The 13,218-nt window shown below is 52.6% G+C and overlaps 1 protein-coding gene across 1 annotated transcript in view; it reads right to left on the reverse strand.

Moving 5' to 3' along the window:
• Positions 1-13,049, reverse strand: part of ZNF142 (zinc finger protein 142) — a 31,958-nt gene extending 18,909 nt beyond the window's left edge. The window contains exons 1-4 of the mRNA XM_029063096.1: positions 12,957-13,049; positions 7,168-7,388; positions 3,674-4,147; positions 253-456 (exon numbers count right to left, since the gene is read on the reverse strand). Coding sequence (XP_028918929.1) covers positions 253-456; positions 3,674-4,147; positions 7,168-7,360 — 871 coding nt within the window. The 5' untranslated portion in view covers positions 7,361-7,388; positions 12,957-13,049. The remainder of the gene's footprint in view (positions 1-252; positions 457-3,673; positions 4,148-7,167; positions 7,389-12,956) is intronic.
• Positions 13,050-13,218: the final 169 nt, after the last annotated feature.

Here is a 13,218-nt window from a genome sequence, read left to right on the forward strand (position 1 = left end):
GCGGCGCGGCCTAACGGGTGGGGCCCGGCGGGCGGACGGTCCCGGGTTCTAATCCCGGCTCGGCCGCCCGTCCGCTGGGGGCGGGAGGGAGGGAGAGGGCGTCGGCCGGGTCCCCTCGGCCCTCCAGAGAGGCGGGAGAAGCCGACCGGTCCGGGGGCGGACCCAGCGGCCGGAGGACGACGACACGACGATACGACGGACTCTTTCCTCGCCCCGGCCGAGCTCGCGGCGTAGAAGGGCGGGCGTCCTTACCTTGGCACGGAGACCCCGGGGTTTCCCGGTGCTTCACAGGCCCCTCCTGGCCCCCGCCGGGTTGGGCCTGGCTTTCCTCCGGCTGAGGGGGGCGGAGGTCCTCGTCCTCACCCCTCGCGGCCGTCGCCACCTCCCCCTCCTCCTCGTCCTGCCGGGGCCGGGCTTCCTGCACGCGTCTCTCCTCCCCCGGGCACTGCTGGGGCTCTGCAGGGGGAGAGGGCAGCCGTGCCAAGACCGGCCCGACCGGACGGGTGCGCCATGACGGGGCCCGACCGGAAAGGGGTGCCGAGACACGGCCGGACCAGACGGGTGCACTGGCTTGGCTCACAGGTAACAGCCCGGGCTTGGGAGTCAGAGGTCATGGGTTCGAATCCCGGCTCTGCCCCTTGTCAGCTGGGTGACTGTGGGCAAGTCACTTCGCTTCTCTGTGCTTCAGTTACCTCATCTGTAAAATGGGGATGAAGACTGTGAGCCTCACGAGGGACAACCCGAGGACCCTGTATCTACCCCAGCGCTTAGAACAGTCCTCTCCCGGTCCTCCTCTTATCTCTCCGGCCGGTCGTTCTCGGTCTCCTTGGCGGGCTCCTCCCCCCGGTCCCATCCTCTAACTGTCGGGGTTCCTCAAGGGTCAGTTCTCGGCCCTCTTCTGTTCTCCATCTACACTCGCTCCCTCGGTGAACTCGTCCGCTCTCACGGCTTCAACTATCATCTCCATGCAGATGACACACGTGGCTCAGCGGAAAGAGCCTGGGCTTCGGAGTCAGAGGTCATGGGTTCGACACCCAGCTCTGTCACTTGTCAGCTGTGTGACTGTGGGCGAGTCACTTCACTTCTCTGGGCCTCAGTTACCTCATCTGTAAAATGGGGATTAACTGTGAGCCTCACGTGGGACGACCCGATTACCCTGTATCTACCCCAGCGCTTAGAACAGTGCTCTGCACATAGTAAGCGCTTAACAAATACCAACATTATTATTTATTATTATCTACATCTCTGCCCCTGTCCTCTCCCCCTCCCTTCGGGCTCGCGTCTCCTCCCGCCTCCGAGACGTCTCCACCCGGGTGTCTGCCCGCCACCTAAAACTCGACACGACCAAGACTGAGCTCCTCATCTTCCTTCCCGAGCCCGGTCCTCTCCCAGACTTCCCTATCACCGTGGACCGTACGACCGTCCTTCCCGTCCCTCGGGCCCGCGACCTCGGGGTCGTCTTCGACTCGGCTCTCTCGTTCACCCCACACGTCCGATCCGTCACCGAGACCTGCCGGTCTCACCTTTATAATATCGCCAAGATCCGCCCTTTCCTCTCCATCCAAACGGCTATCTTACTGTTACGGGCTCTCGTAATATCCCGGCTAGATTACTGCGTCAGCCTGCTCTCCGATCTCCCTTCCTCCTCTCTCTCCCCGCTCCGGTCTATTCTCCACTCGGCTGCCCGGCTCATCTTCCCGCAGAAAGCTCTGGGCCCGTTGCTCCCCTTCTTAAAAACCTCCGGCGGTTGCCCATCGACCTCCGCACGAAACAAAAACTTCTCACTCTGGGCTTCGAGTCTGTCCATCCCCTCGCCCCCTCCTACCTCTCCTCCCTTCCCTCTTTCTACCGCCCACCCCGCACGCTCCGCTCCTCCGCCGCCCACCTCCTCACCGTCGCCCGTTCTCGCCCGTCCCGCCGTCGACCCGGGGCCACGTCCTCCCGCGGTCCCGGAACGCCCTCCCTCCTCACCTCCGCCAAACTCATTCTCTTCCCCTCCTCAAAACCCTAAGGAGAGCTCACCTCCTCCGAGAGGCCTTCCCGGTCTGAGCTCCCCTTTTTCCTCTGCTCCCTCTACCCCCCCTTCACCTCTCCTCAGCTAAGCCCTCTTCTCCCCCCTTTCCCTCCGCTCCTCCCCCTCTCCCTTCCCCTCCCCTCGGCACCGTACTCGTCCGCTCGACTGTCTCTATCTTCATTACCCTATTTATTTAGTTAATGAGACGTACATCACCTTGATTCTATTTATCTGCTATCGTTTTAATGAGACGTTCATCCCCTCGATCCTATTTATTGCTCTTGTTCTTCTCCGTCCGTCTCCCCCGATTAGACCGTGAGCCCGTCAAACGGCAGGGACCGTCTCTATCCGTTACCGATTTGTCCATTCCAAGCGCTTAGTCCAGTGCTCTGCACATAGTGAGCGCTCAATAAATACTATTGAATGAATGAATGCTTGGCACATAGTGAGCGCTTAACAAATACCAACATTATTATTATTATTACTAGACGGGACCCGACCGGATGGATGTGCCATCCCCAAAGCAGCCCAGGGCTTGTCGCGGGCGGGGAGTGGTTTATTGTTCCGTTGGACTCTCCCAACCGCTTAGTCCCGTGTTCCGCACACAGTAAGCGCCCAATAAATACGACCGACCGAGTCAGTTGACAGGAACCCGGCCCTCAAAGGGCTGATGGCTCAGTGGGCCGGGCCCAGGGATTAACCTCGTATCCACCGCAGCGTGTAGTACAGTGCCCGGCACTTAGTAAGCGCTTAACAAATACCATCATTAGCATAGCGTAATGGAGAGAGCAGGGCCCTGGAAGATAAGAGGTCATGGGTTCGAATCCCACCATGTGTCTGCTGTGTGCCCTTGGGCAAGTCACTTCACTTCTCTGGGCCTCAGTTCCCTTATAACAATAATGTTGGTATTTGATAAGCGCTTACTATGTGCAGAGCACTGTTCTAAGCGCTGGGGTAGATACAGGGTCATCAGATTGTCCCACAGGGGGCTCCCAGTCTTCATCCCCATTTTACAGATGAGGTCACTGAGGTACCGAGAAATTAAGTGACTTGCCCAGAGTCACAGAGCTGACAGGTGGCAGAGCCAGCATTTGAACCCACGACCTCTGACTCCCAAGCCCTGCCTCTTTCCACTGAGCCACGCTGCTTCAGGGGCCTGGGAGTCAGGAGGTCATGGGTTCTAATCCCACAAAGCATCTACTCTATGCCCTCGGGCGAGTCACTTCACTTCTCTGGGCCTCGGTTCCCTCATCTGCAGCGTGGCTCAGTGGAAAGAGCCTGGGCTTCAGAGTCAGAGGTCACGGGTTCGACTCCCGGCTCTGCCACTTGTCAGCTGTGGGACTGTGGGCGAGTCACTTCACTTCTCTGGGCCTCAGTGCCCTCATCTGTAAAATGGGGATTAACGGTGAGCCTCACGTGGGACAACCTGATGACCCTGTATCTACCCCAGCGCTTAGAACGGTGCTCTGCACATAGTAAGCGCTTAACAAATACCGAGATTATTAACTGGAAAATGGGGATTGAGAGCGTGAGCCCCACATGGGACAGGGAATGCGTCCAACCCAATTTGCTCGTGTCCACCCCAGCGCTGAGTATAGTACCCGGCACGTAGTAAGCGCTTAACAAATACCATAATGATAATAAAGTGATTATTATTACCAGGCGGCTGGGCCGGGGCCCGGGCGGGCTCCCCGGGCCCGTGGGCGTCCCGGTGGCGGAGGAAGAGGCCGACGTTGGCGCCGACGAAGCTGCAGCGCGGGCAGTGGAAGGGATAGTGGCCGCGCCGGTGCTCCTCCATGGCCGGCCGGCCGGCGAACAGCTGGGCGCAGCCCCGGAAGGCGCAGGCCACGGCCCGGGCCCCGTGAGCCGCCCGCAGGTGCCCCCGCAGCGCCCGCCGATCCGGCGGCCGGAGGCCGCAGCCCGCCACGGGGCAGGCCTGGGCCTCGCCGCCGCGCCCGGGCCCGCCGTGCGTCCCGAAGTGCTCCTTGAGCGCCCGCGGCTGGGCGAAGGCCCGGCCGCAGAGCGGGCAGCGCAGGGTCTCGGCGGCGGGCGGGGGGTCCGGGGGGCCGGGCCCGGGGAAGCTCCCACCGCAGTCTCCGCGGGAGTAGGGCTCCGCCGTCTTCACCGGGACGCCTGGAGGGAGGCAGGATCCACGGACACGGGTGGACACGGGCGGACACACGCACACGGATGGACACCCTCACGGGGACACGAGCACACACAGAGACACGCGGGCACAGAGACACGGAGACGCAGAGAGGGAGCCGGTGAGAGAACCGGGGCCGCCGTGACCCGGGTCCCCCCGGGGCCTGAATTCCACGCCGGCGCTCTCCAGTCACTCAATCGGATGGTATTTATTGAGCGCTCCCTGGGTGTGGAGCGCTGAGCTGAGCGCTCGGGAGAGGACAACAGGAAGCAGCACGGCCCGGTGGCTACAGCCCGGGCCTGGGAGTCGGGAAGTCACGGGTTCTAATCCCGGCTCGGTCACTCGTCTGCTGGGTGACCTCGGGCAAGTCACTGCACTTCTCTGGGCCTCGGTTCCCTCGTCTGGAAAATGGGGATGGAGACGGTGAACCCCACGGGGGACAGGGATGGTGTCCGATCTGATTGGCTCGGATCCATCCCGGCGTTTAGAACGGTGCCCGGCACATAGTAAGCGCTTAACAGATACCACCGTTGTTATTATTATTATTATTATATATATTATTATATTATTATCATTATATATTATTATCGTAACAGACGCATTCCCTGCCCACAACGAGCTAACGGTCTAGAGGGGTGGGGGCAGAAGGCCGAGCTGCCCGGGTCGAAGCCCCTGTGATGGCACGGCGGGCCGGGATGCCCCACCCCGGGCCTCTATGAGGGTCATGCGCCAGGCACTGTACTAATCGCTAATCATTTATTAATAATAACAATAATAATAATGTTGGTATTTGTTAAGCACTTACTATGTGCTCAACACTGTTCTAAGCGCTGGGGGAGATACAGGGTCATCAGGTCGTCCCAGGTATTGCCACATTTTTTAATTCCCGTTTTTACAGATGAGGAAACTGAGGTCCAGAGAAGTGAAGCGACCTGCCCAAGGTCCCCCAGCAGACAGGTGGCGGAGCTGGGATTCGAACCCACGATCTCTGACTCCCAAGCCCAGGCTCTTTCCACTGAGCCATGCTGCTTCTCTGTTAAGGGCTTACTAAATGCTCCAAGCACTCTTCTAAACGCTGGGGTACACAGAAGATAAGCAGGTTGTCCCACGGGGGAGCTCCCGGTCTTCATCCCTATTTTACGGATGAGGGAACTGAGGCACAGAGAAGCGAAGCGGCTGGCCCAAGGTCACACAGCAGACAAGTGGCGGTGGAGGGATTAGAACCCACGTCCTCTGACTCCCAAGCCCGGGGTCTTTCCACTGAGCCACGCTGCTTCTCATGTGAAAGCCCGTTGTGGGCAGGGAACGTGTCTGTTATCTTGCTACACTGGACTCTCCCCAGCGTTTAGTACAGTGCTCGGCACGCGGTAAGCGCTCGGGAAATACCATCTGATTGACCGCGTGAGGGGAGCTTGTTTTGGGCAGGGAATGTGGCTGTCGTGTTGTTGTAATGGACTCCCCCCACGCGCTCCGCACACCGTGGGCGCTCAATAAGTACGACTGAATGAAGGAAATACGACCGACAGACCGGGCGGGACCCCGCCGCCCGGAGGCGGGGGGCCGACGGCCTGGACTCCGCGGCGCGGCCGCCCGTCTAGAAGCCGGAGGACCCGGGTTCGAGTCCGGCCCGGCCCGCCAGCCTGCCGTCTGGGCGAGTCACTTGACGTCTCTGTGCCTCACTTTCTCCAGCTATAGAATGGGGATGAGAATACCTGCCTTGCCTCGCCGGGGGCTTGTGGGGGTTGAAATGAACTAATCGATGTGGGGGCGCTTAGGAGGTAGAAGCTCTACAGCAAGCCCAAGTATTAAGCGCCTACTCCGGTGCTCTGCGGACAGTAAGCGCTCGATAAATACGACTGATTGAATGAAAACGATTCCTTCCTACGGGCAGCGCACGTCAAGTGGGGCACAGCGCTTGGCATATCGCCGAACTGCACATTCCAAGCGCTTAGTACAGTGCTCTGCACACAGTTAGCGCTCAATAAATACCGCTGAATGCATGAATGAATATAGAGAGGGTTTAATGAATACAATTATTATTATTTTTAATACCAGGCCATGTTAAATCAGAGAAGCAGGGAAGACACTAATCTTCCATTAGCAGCGTGGCTCAGTGGAAAGAGCCCAGGCTTGGGAGGCAGAGGTCGTGGGTTCTAATCCCGGCTCTGCCACCTGTCAGCTGGGTGACTTCGGGCAAGTCACTTCTCTGGGCCTCACTGACCTCATCTGGAAAATGGGGATGAAGACTGGGAGCCCCATGTGGGACAACCTGATGACCTTGTATCCACCCCAGTGCTTAGAACAGTGCTTGGCACATAGTAAGCGCTTAACAAACACCATCGTTAGTGTTATTGATCTGTCCGGGATGGAACTGTAGGTAGGTACTGTGTCTGTGCCAGCTGTACTGTTGTGTCGTCCTCTCCCAAGCGCTTAGCCCAGTGCTCTGCACATAGTAAGTACTCAATGATGTCATGAATGGAGCCTGGGCCTGGGAGTCAAGAGGTCGTGGGTTCTAATCCCGGCTCTGCCACTTTCATTCATTCATTCATTCAATAGTATTTATTGAGCGCTTACTATGTGCAGAGCACTGGACTAAGCGCTTGGAATGAACAAGTCGGCAACAGGCAACGGTCCCCGCCGTTTGATGGCTGTGTGACCTTGGGCAAGTCACTTCACTTCTCTGGGCCTCAGTTACCTCATCTGTAAAATAGGGATTAACTGTGAGCCTCACGTGGGACAACCTGATGACCCTGTATCTCCCCCAGCGCTTAGAACGGTGCTCTGCACATAGTAAGCGCTAAACAAATGCCATCATTATTATTATTATTATTAATGGCTCTTTCCCTCCGCTTGGGCCCCCCGCAATCCGGCAGTGCTTTGCACACAGTAAGCGCTCAATAAATCCGACTGAGTGAATGAAGGAACCGCCCCTAGTGCTCGGTTCCAGGCCGACCTCCGGGCCGAAGAGCCGTTGGCCCCGGAGCCTCCCGGCCCCGGGGCTCCGTACCTGGGGTCCCGGCATCCTCGCGGAGCTCCCCGCTGGCCGGGTCTCCCCCGGGGGGGGCCCCCAGAGGACGGTCCGGCTCAGAGGGGGCAGGGGGGCTCCCGGGGGCAGGAAGGGTCGGAGGTCGCGGCGGTTGGGGGCCGGGACCCGGCCCCTCCATCTTGCCCGGTGGGGGGTCCGGACAGGCATCCGTCATGGCCTCCTCGCTAGGGGCCGGCCCGGTCCTGGGGAAGAAAGGCAGAGTTCCCATTATTACGATTATGATTAATAGTATATTAATTATTATTAGTAGTGTGGCTTAGTGGAGAGATCATGATCTTGGGAATCAGGGGTCATGGGTTCTAATCCCGGCTCCTCCACTGATCAGCTGTGTGACCTTGGGTGAGTCACTTCGCGTCTCCGGGCCTCAGTTCCCTCATCTGGAAAATGGGAATGAAGACTGTGAGCCCCACGTGAGACAGACTGATGACCTTCTCTCTACCCCAATGCTTAGAATACTGCTCGGCACATAGTAAGCGCTTAACAAATGCCATTATTTTATTTTATTTATGTGCCAGGCACTGTACTAAGCGCTGGGGTGGAAACAAGCAAATGGGATGGGACCCAGTCCCGGTCCCACGTGAGGCTCCCAATCTGAATCCCCACTTGCCAGATGAGGGAACCGAGGCCCTGAGAGGGAAGTGACTTACCCAAGGTCACAGAGCAGACACGGGGCCGAGCCGGGGTTAGAACCTATGACCTTCTGACTCCCAGGTTCACGCACTATCATTCATTCACTCAATCATATTTATTGAGCGCTTACTGTGTGCAGAGCACTGTACTAAGCGCTTGGAATGTACAATTCGGCAACAGACAGAGACAATCCCTGCCCAACAACGGGCTCACAGTCTATCCACTACAAAATGCCCGTCAATCAATCAATCTATGGATTTACTGAGCATCTACTGTGGGCAGAGCACCATACTCAGGGTTTGGAAGAGGAATGTGATTATTGCCCACGTGGGGCAATAAATGAAGAGGAATGCAATTTTATTTTTCAATGCTTTTTGTTAAGCCTTTACTCTGTGCCGGGCACTGTTGGAGGCACAAGCTAATCAAGTCGGACACCGTCCCTGTCCCATGCGGGGCTCACGGTCTCCATCCCCATTTCCCAGATGAGGTCACTGAGGCCCAGCGAAGTGAAGTGACTTGCCCCAGGTCTCACAGCAGACAAGTGGCAGAGCCAGGATTAGAACCCATGACCTTCTGGCTCCCCAGCCTGGGCGCTAGCCATTAGGCAAACTTCTTCTCCACTTAGTACAGTGCTCTGCAAACAGTAAGTGCTCATTAAATCTCTAGAGTGTCAGCTCCTTCTGGGCAGGGAAGGTGTATTATGTTCTACTGTCCTCTTCCAAGTGCACAGCACAGTGCTTTGCACACAATAAGCACTTAATACAATTAATAATAATGATAATAATAATAAATAAATGAATAAGATTGACTGACAGGGCATGGGGAAGGCCTTGGGGGATCAGCATGGCATAGTGGATAGAGCCCGGGCCTGGGAGTCAGAGGCCATGGGTTCTAATTCCATCTCCGCCACTTGTCTGCTGCGGGACCTTGGGCAAGTCACTTCGCTTCTCCGGGCCTCTGTTCCCTCCTTCGGAAAATGGGGATTGAGACTGTGAGCCCCACATGGGACAGGGACTGTGTCCATCCCAACTTGCTTGTATCCACCCCAGCGCTTAGTACGGTGTCTGGCACATAGTAAGCGCTTAACAAATATCATCATCATCATCATTATTATTATTATTATCAGGGCTGGACTGGAGGTGATGGGGCCTATATCAGGTAGGTTGGAGGGGACCCAGGCCTCCCCCCTCCCTCAAGCGTGTTGGACCTAAGTTACCTCCCCAAATGACCCCCCCTCTTCCCCACCTGACTGGGGGCTCCCCGACCCCTCCCCCAATTCATTCAGGCATTCATTCCTATTTACTGAGCGCTTACTGTGTGCAGAGCACTGTACTAAGCGCTTGGAAAGTACAATTCAGCAATAAAGAGAGACGATCCCTGCCCACACCGGGCTCACAGTCTAGAAGGGGGGAGACAGATATGAAAACAAATAAATGGGCATCAATAGAAATAAACAGAATGATAGATCTATACACATCAAAACTAGTAAATGGATCAATAGAACGAAATAGAATGATAGATCAATGCACATCAAAACGAGGAAAGAGGCATCAATAGAAATAGAATGATAGCTCTATAGACATTAAAACCATAAACAGGCACGCTGCTTCTCTTAGAACTCTCTGACCTCCCTTCCTCCTCTCTCGCCCCGCTCCGGTCTATTCTTCACTCCGCTGCCCGGCTCATCTTCCCACAGAAACGATCTGGGCATGTCACTCCCCTTCTTAAACAACTCCGGCGGTTGCCTATCGACCTCCGCTCCAAACAAAAACTCCTCACTCTAGGCTTCGAGGCTCTCCATCACCTTGCCCCTTCCCACCTCTCCTCCCTTCTCTCTTTCTACCGCCCACCCCGCACGCTCCGCTCCTCCGCCGCCCACCTCCTCGCCGTCCCTCGGTCTCTCCCGTCCCGCCGTCGACCCCTGGGTCGCGTCCTCCCGCGGTCCTGGAACGCCCTCCCTCCTCACCTCCGCCAAACCGATTCTCTTTCCCTCTTCAAAACCTTACTTAAAAATCACCTCCTCCGAGAGGCGTTCCCAGACTGAGCTCCTCTTCCCCCTCTACTCCCTCTGCCATCCCCCCTTTACGTCTCCGCGGCTAAAGCCTCATTTTCCCCTTTTCCCTCTGCTCCTCCACCTCTCCCTTCCCCTCCCCACAGCACCGTACTCGTCCGCTCAACTGTATATATTTTCGTTACCCTATTTATTTTGTTAATGAATTGTACATCGCCTCGATTCTATTTAGTTGCCATCGGTTTTTACGAGATGTTCTTCCCCTTGACGCTGTTTAGTGCCATCGTTCTCGTCTGTCCGTCTCCCCCGATCAGACTGTAAGCCCGTCAAACGGCAGGGACTGTCTCTATCTGTTGCCGACTTGTTCATCCCAAGCGCTTAGTACAGTGCTCTGCACATAGTAAGCGCTCAATAAATACTATTGAATGAATCAAAACGAGGAAACAGGCAGCAATGGAAAGCAACAGAATGATGGATCTATCTACCCGTCAAAACGAGGAAACGGGGATCAATGGAAATCAATAGAAGGACAGATCTATACACATCAAAATGAGTAAGGAGGCAACAATGGAAAGAAATAGAATGATAGATCTATATACCCATTCAATACTATTTATTGAGCGCTTACTGTGTGCAGAGCACTGTACTAAGCGCTTGGAATGAACAAGTCGGCAACAGATAGAGACGGTCCCTGCCATTTGACGGGCTTAGAGTCTAATCGTCAAATCGAGGAAACAGGGATCAATGGAAAGAAATAGAATGATACACCTATACCCATCAAAACGACTAAAGAGGTATCAATCGAAATTAACAGAATAATAGATCTATTTACACATCAAAATGAGTAAATAGGGATCAGCAGAAATAAACAGAATGATAGATCTATATACTCATCTAAATGAGTACGGAGGCAGCAATGGAAATCAAAAGAATGATAGATCTATACATATCAAAACAAGTAAACAGGGATCAGTGGGAATCAATAGAACGATAGCTCTATACACATCAAAACGAGGAAACGGATCAATAGAAAGCAATAGAATGATAGATCTATATACCCCACAAAACGAGGAAACAGGGATCAATGGAAATCAATAGAATGATAGATCTATACACGTCAAAACAAGCACTCGTCCGCTCAACTGTATATATTTTCATCACCCTATTTATTTTGTTAATGAGATGTACATCGCCTTGATTCTATTTATTGCTATTGTTTTAATGAGATGTTCATCCCCTTGATCCTACTTATTGCCATTGTTCTTGTCTGTCCGTCTCCCCCCTTTAGACCGTAAGCCCGTCACTGGGCAGGGACTGTCTCTATCTGTTACCGATTTGTCCATTCCAAGTGCCTAGTCCAGTGCTCTGCACATAGTAAGCGCTCAATAAATACTATTGAATGAATGAATGAAAGTAAGGAGGCATCAGTGGAAAGAGAATGACAGATCTATACCCATCAAAACAAATAAGGAGGCATCAATGGAAAGAAATAGAATGATAGATGTGTACCCATCAAAACGAGGAAACAGGGATCAATGGAAAGAGACAGAATGATACCTCTATACCCATCAAAACGACTAAAGAGGCAATAATAGAAATACACAGAATGATAGATCTATATACCCATCAAAACCAGGAAGGAGGAAGCAAAGGAAAGAAATGGACTGATAGATCTATATATACATCAAAATGACTAAATAGGTATCAGTAGAAATCAACAGAATGATCGATCTATCTACACATCAAAACGAGTACAGGGGGATCAATAGAAATCAACAGAATGATCGATCTAGCTACACATCAAAACGAGTACAGAGGGATCAATAGAAAGCAATAGAATGATAGATCTATCTATCCATCAAAGCGAGGAAACCGGGATCAATAGAAAGAAATAGAATGATGGATCTATACCCATCAAAACGACTAAAGAGGTATCAATAGAAATAAACAGAATGATACATTTTTATATACAGAAAAACGACTACATAAGGATCAATAGAAATAAATAGAATAAATCTTTATATACATAAAAACTACTAAATAGGGATCAATAGAAATCAACAGAATGATTGATCTATCTGCACATCAAAACGAGTACAGAAGGATCAATAGAAATCAACAGAATGATCCATCTATCTACACATCAAAACGAGTACAGAGGGATCAATAGAAAGCAATAGAATGATAGATCTATCTATCCATCAAAGCGAGGAAACAGGGATCAATAGAAAGAAATAGAACGATAGATCTATACCCATCAAAACGACTAAAGAGGTATCAATAGAAAGAAAGAGAATGATAGATCTTTATATACATAAAAACTACTACATAGGGATCAATAGAAATAGACAGAATGATCGATCTTTATATATATAAAAACGACTACATAGGATCAATAGAAAAAAACAGAATGATAGATCTTTATATACATAAAAACGACTAATTAGGGATCAATAGAAAGAAACAGAATGATAGATCTTTATATACATAAAAACGACTAAATAGGGATCAATAGAAATAAACAGATAGATAGATCTTTATATACATAAAAACGATTACATAAGGATCAATAGAAATAAACAGAATGATCGATCTTTATATACATAAAAACGACTACATAGGATCAATAGAAAAAAACAGAATGATAGATCTTTATATACATAAAAACGACTACATAAGGATCAATAGAAAGAAAGAGAATGATCGATCTTTATATACATAAAAACGACTCAATAGGGATCGATAGAAATCAACAGAATGATCGATCTATCTACACCTCAAAACGAGTACAGAGAGCTCAATAGAAAGCAAGAGAATGATCGATCTGTCTACCCATCAAAACGAGTACAGAGGGATCAATGGAAATCACCAGAATGACAGGTCTTTCTACCCATCAGAACGGGCAAACAGGGATCAATGGAAATCAACAGAATGCTCGATCTGTACACGTCAAAACGAGTAACCAGGGATCAATGGAAATCAATAGAATGATCGATCTCTCTCCCCATCAAAACGAGGAAACGGGGAATCAAGGGAAAGCAAGAGAATGACGGGTCTATACACATCAAAGCAAACGGGGATCAAGAGAAATGGAATGATAGATTTATACCCGTCAAAAGGAGGAAACAGGGGTCATTGGAAAGCAATAGAATGATCGATCGATCTCCCCATCAAGGCGAGGCCCGAGGGCTCCGGCTTCGCCCCTTCCCCTCCCCCCCGACCCAATCACCTGAGGCCCCGAGGCGGGCGGAGGCCGCATCTCTATGATCCAGCGCGGGGGTGGGGGACAGAAAGTCTCTCTGCGCAGCCGCAGGAGCGAGAAGGCGGCACCATCGAGACGGCGCGGGCCAGAGAGGCGCCGCCGCCGGCTC

Source organism: Ornithorhynchus anatinus, chromosome 1 (assembly GCF_004115215.2).
Source record: "Ornithorhynchus anatinus isolate Pmale09 chromosome 1, mOrnAna1.pri.v4, whole genome shotgun sequence".
In the NCBI taxonomy this organism is placed as follows: domain Eukaryota; kingdom Metazoa; phylum Chordata; class Mammalia; order Monotremata; family Ornithorhynchidae; genus Ornithorhynchus; species Ornithorhynchus anatinus.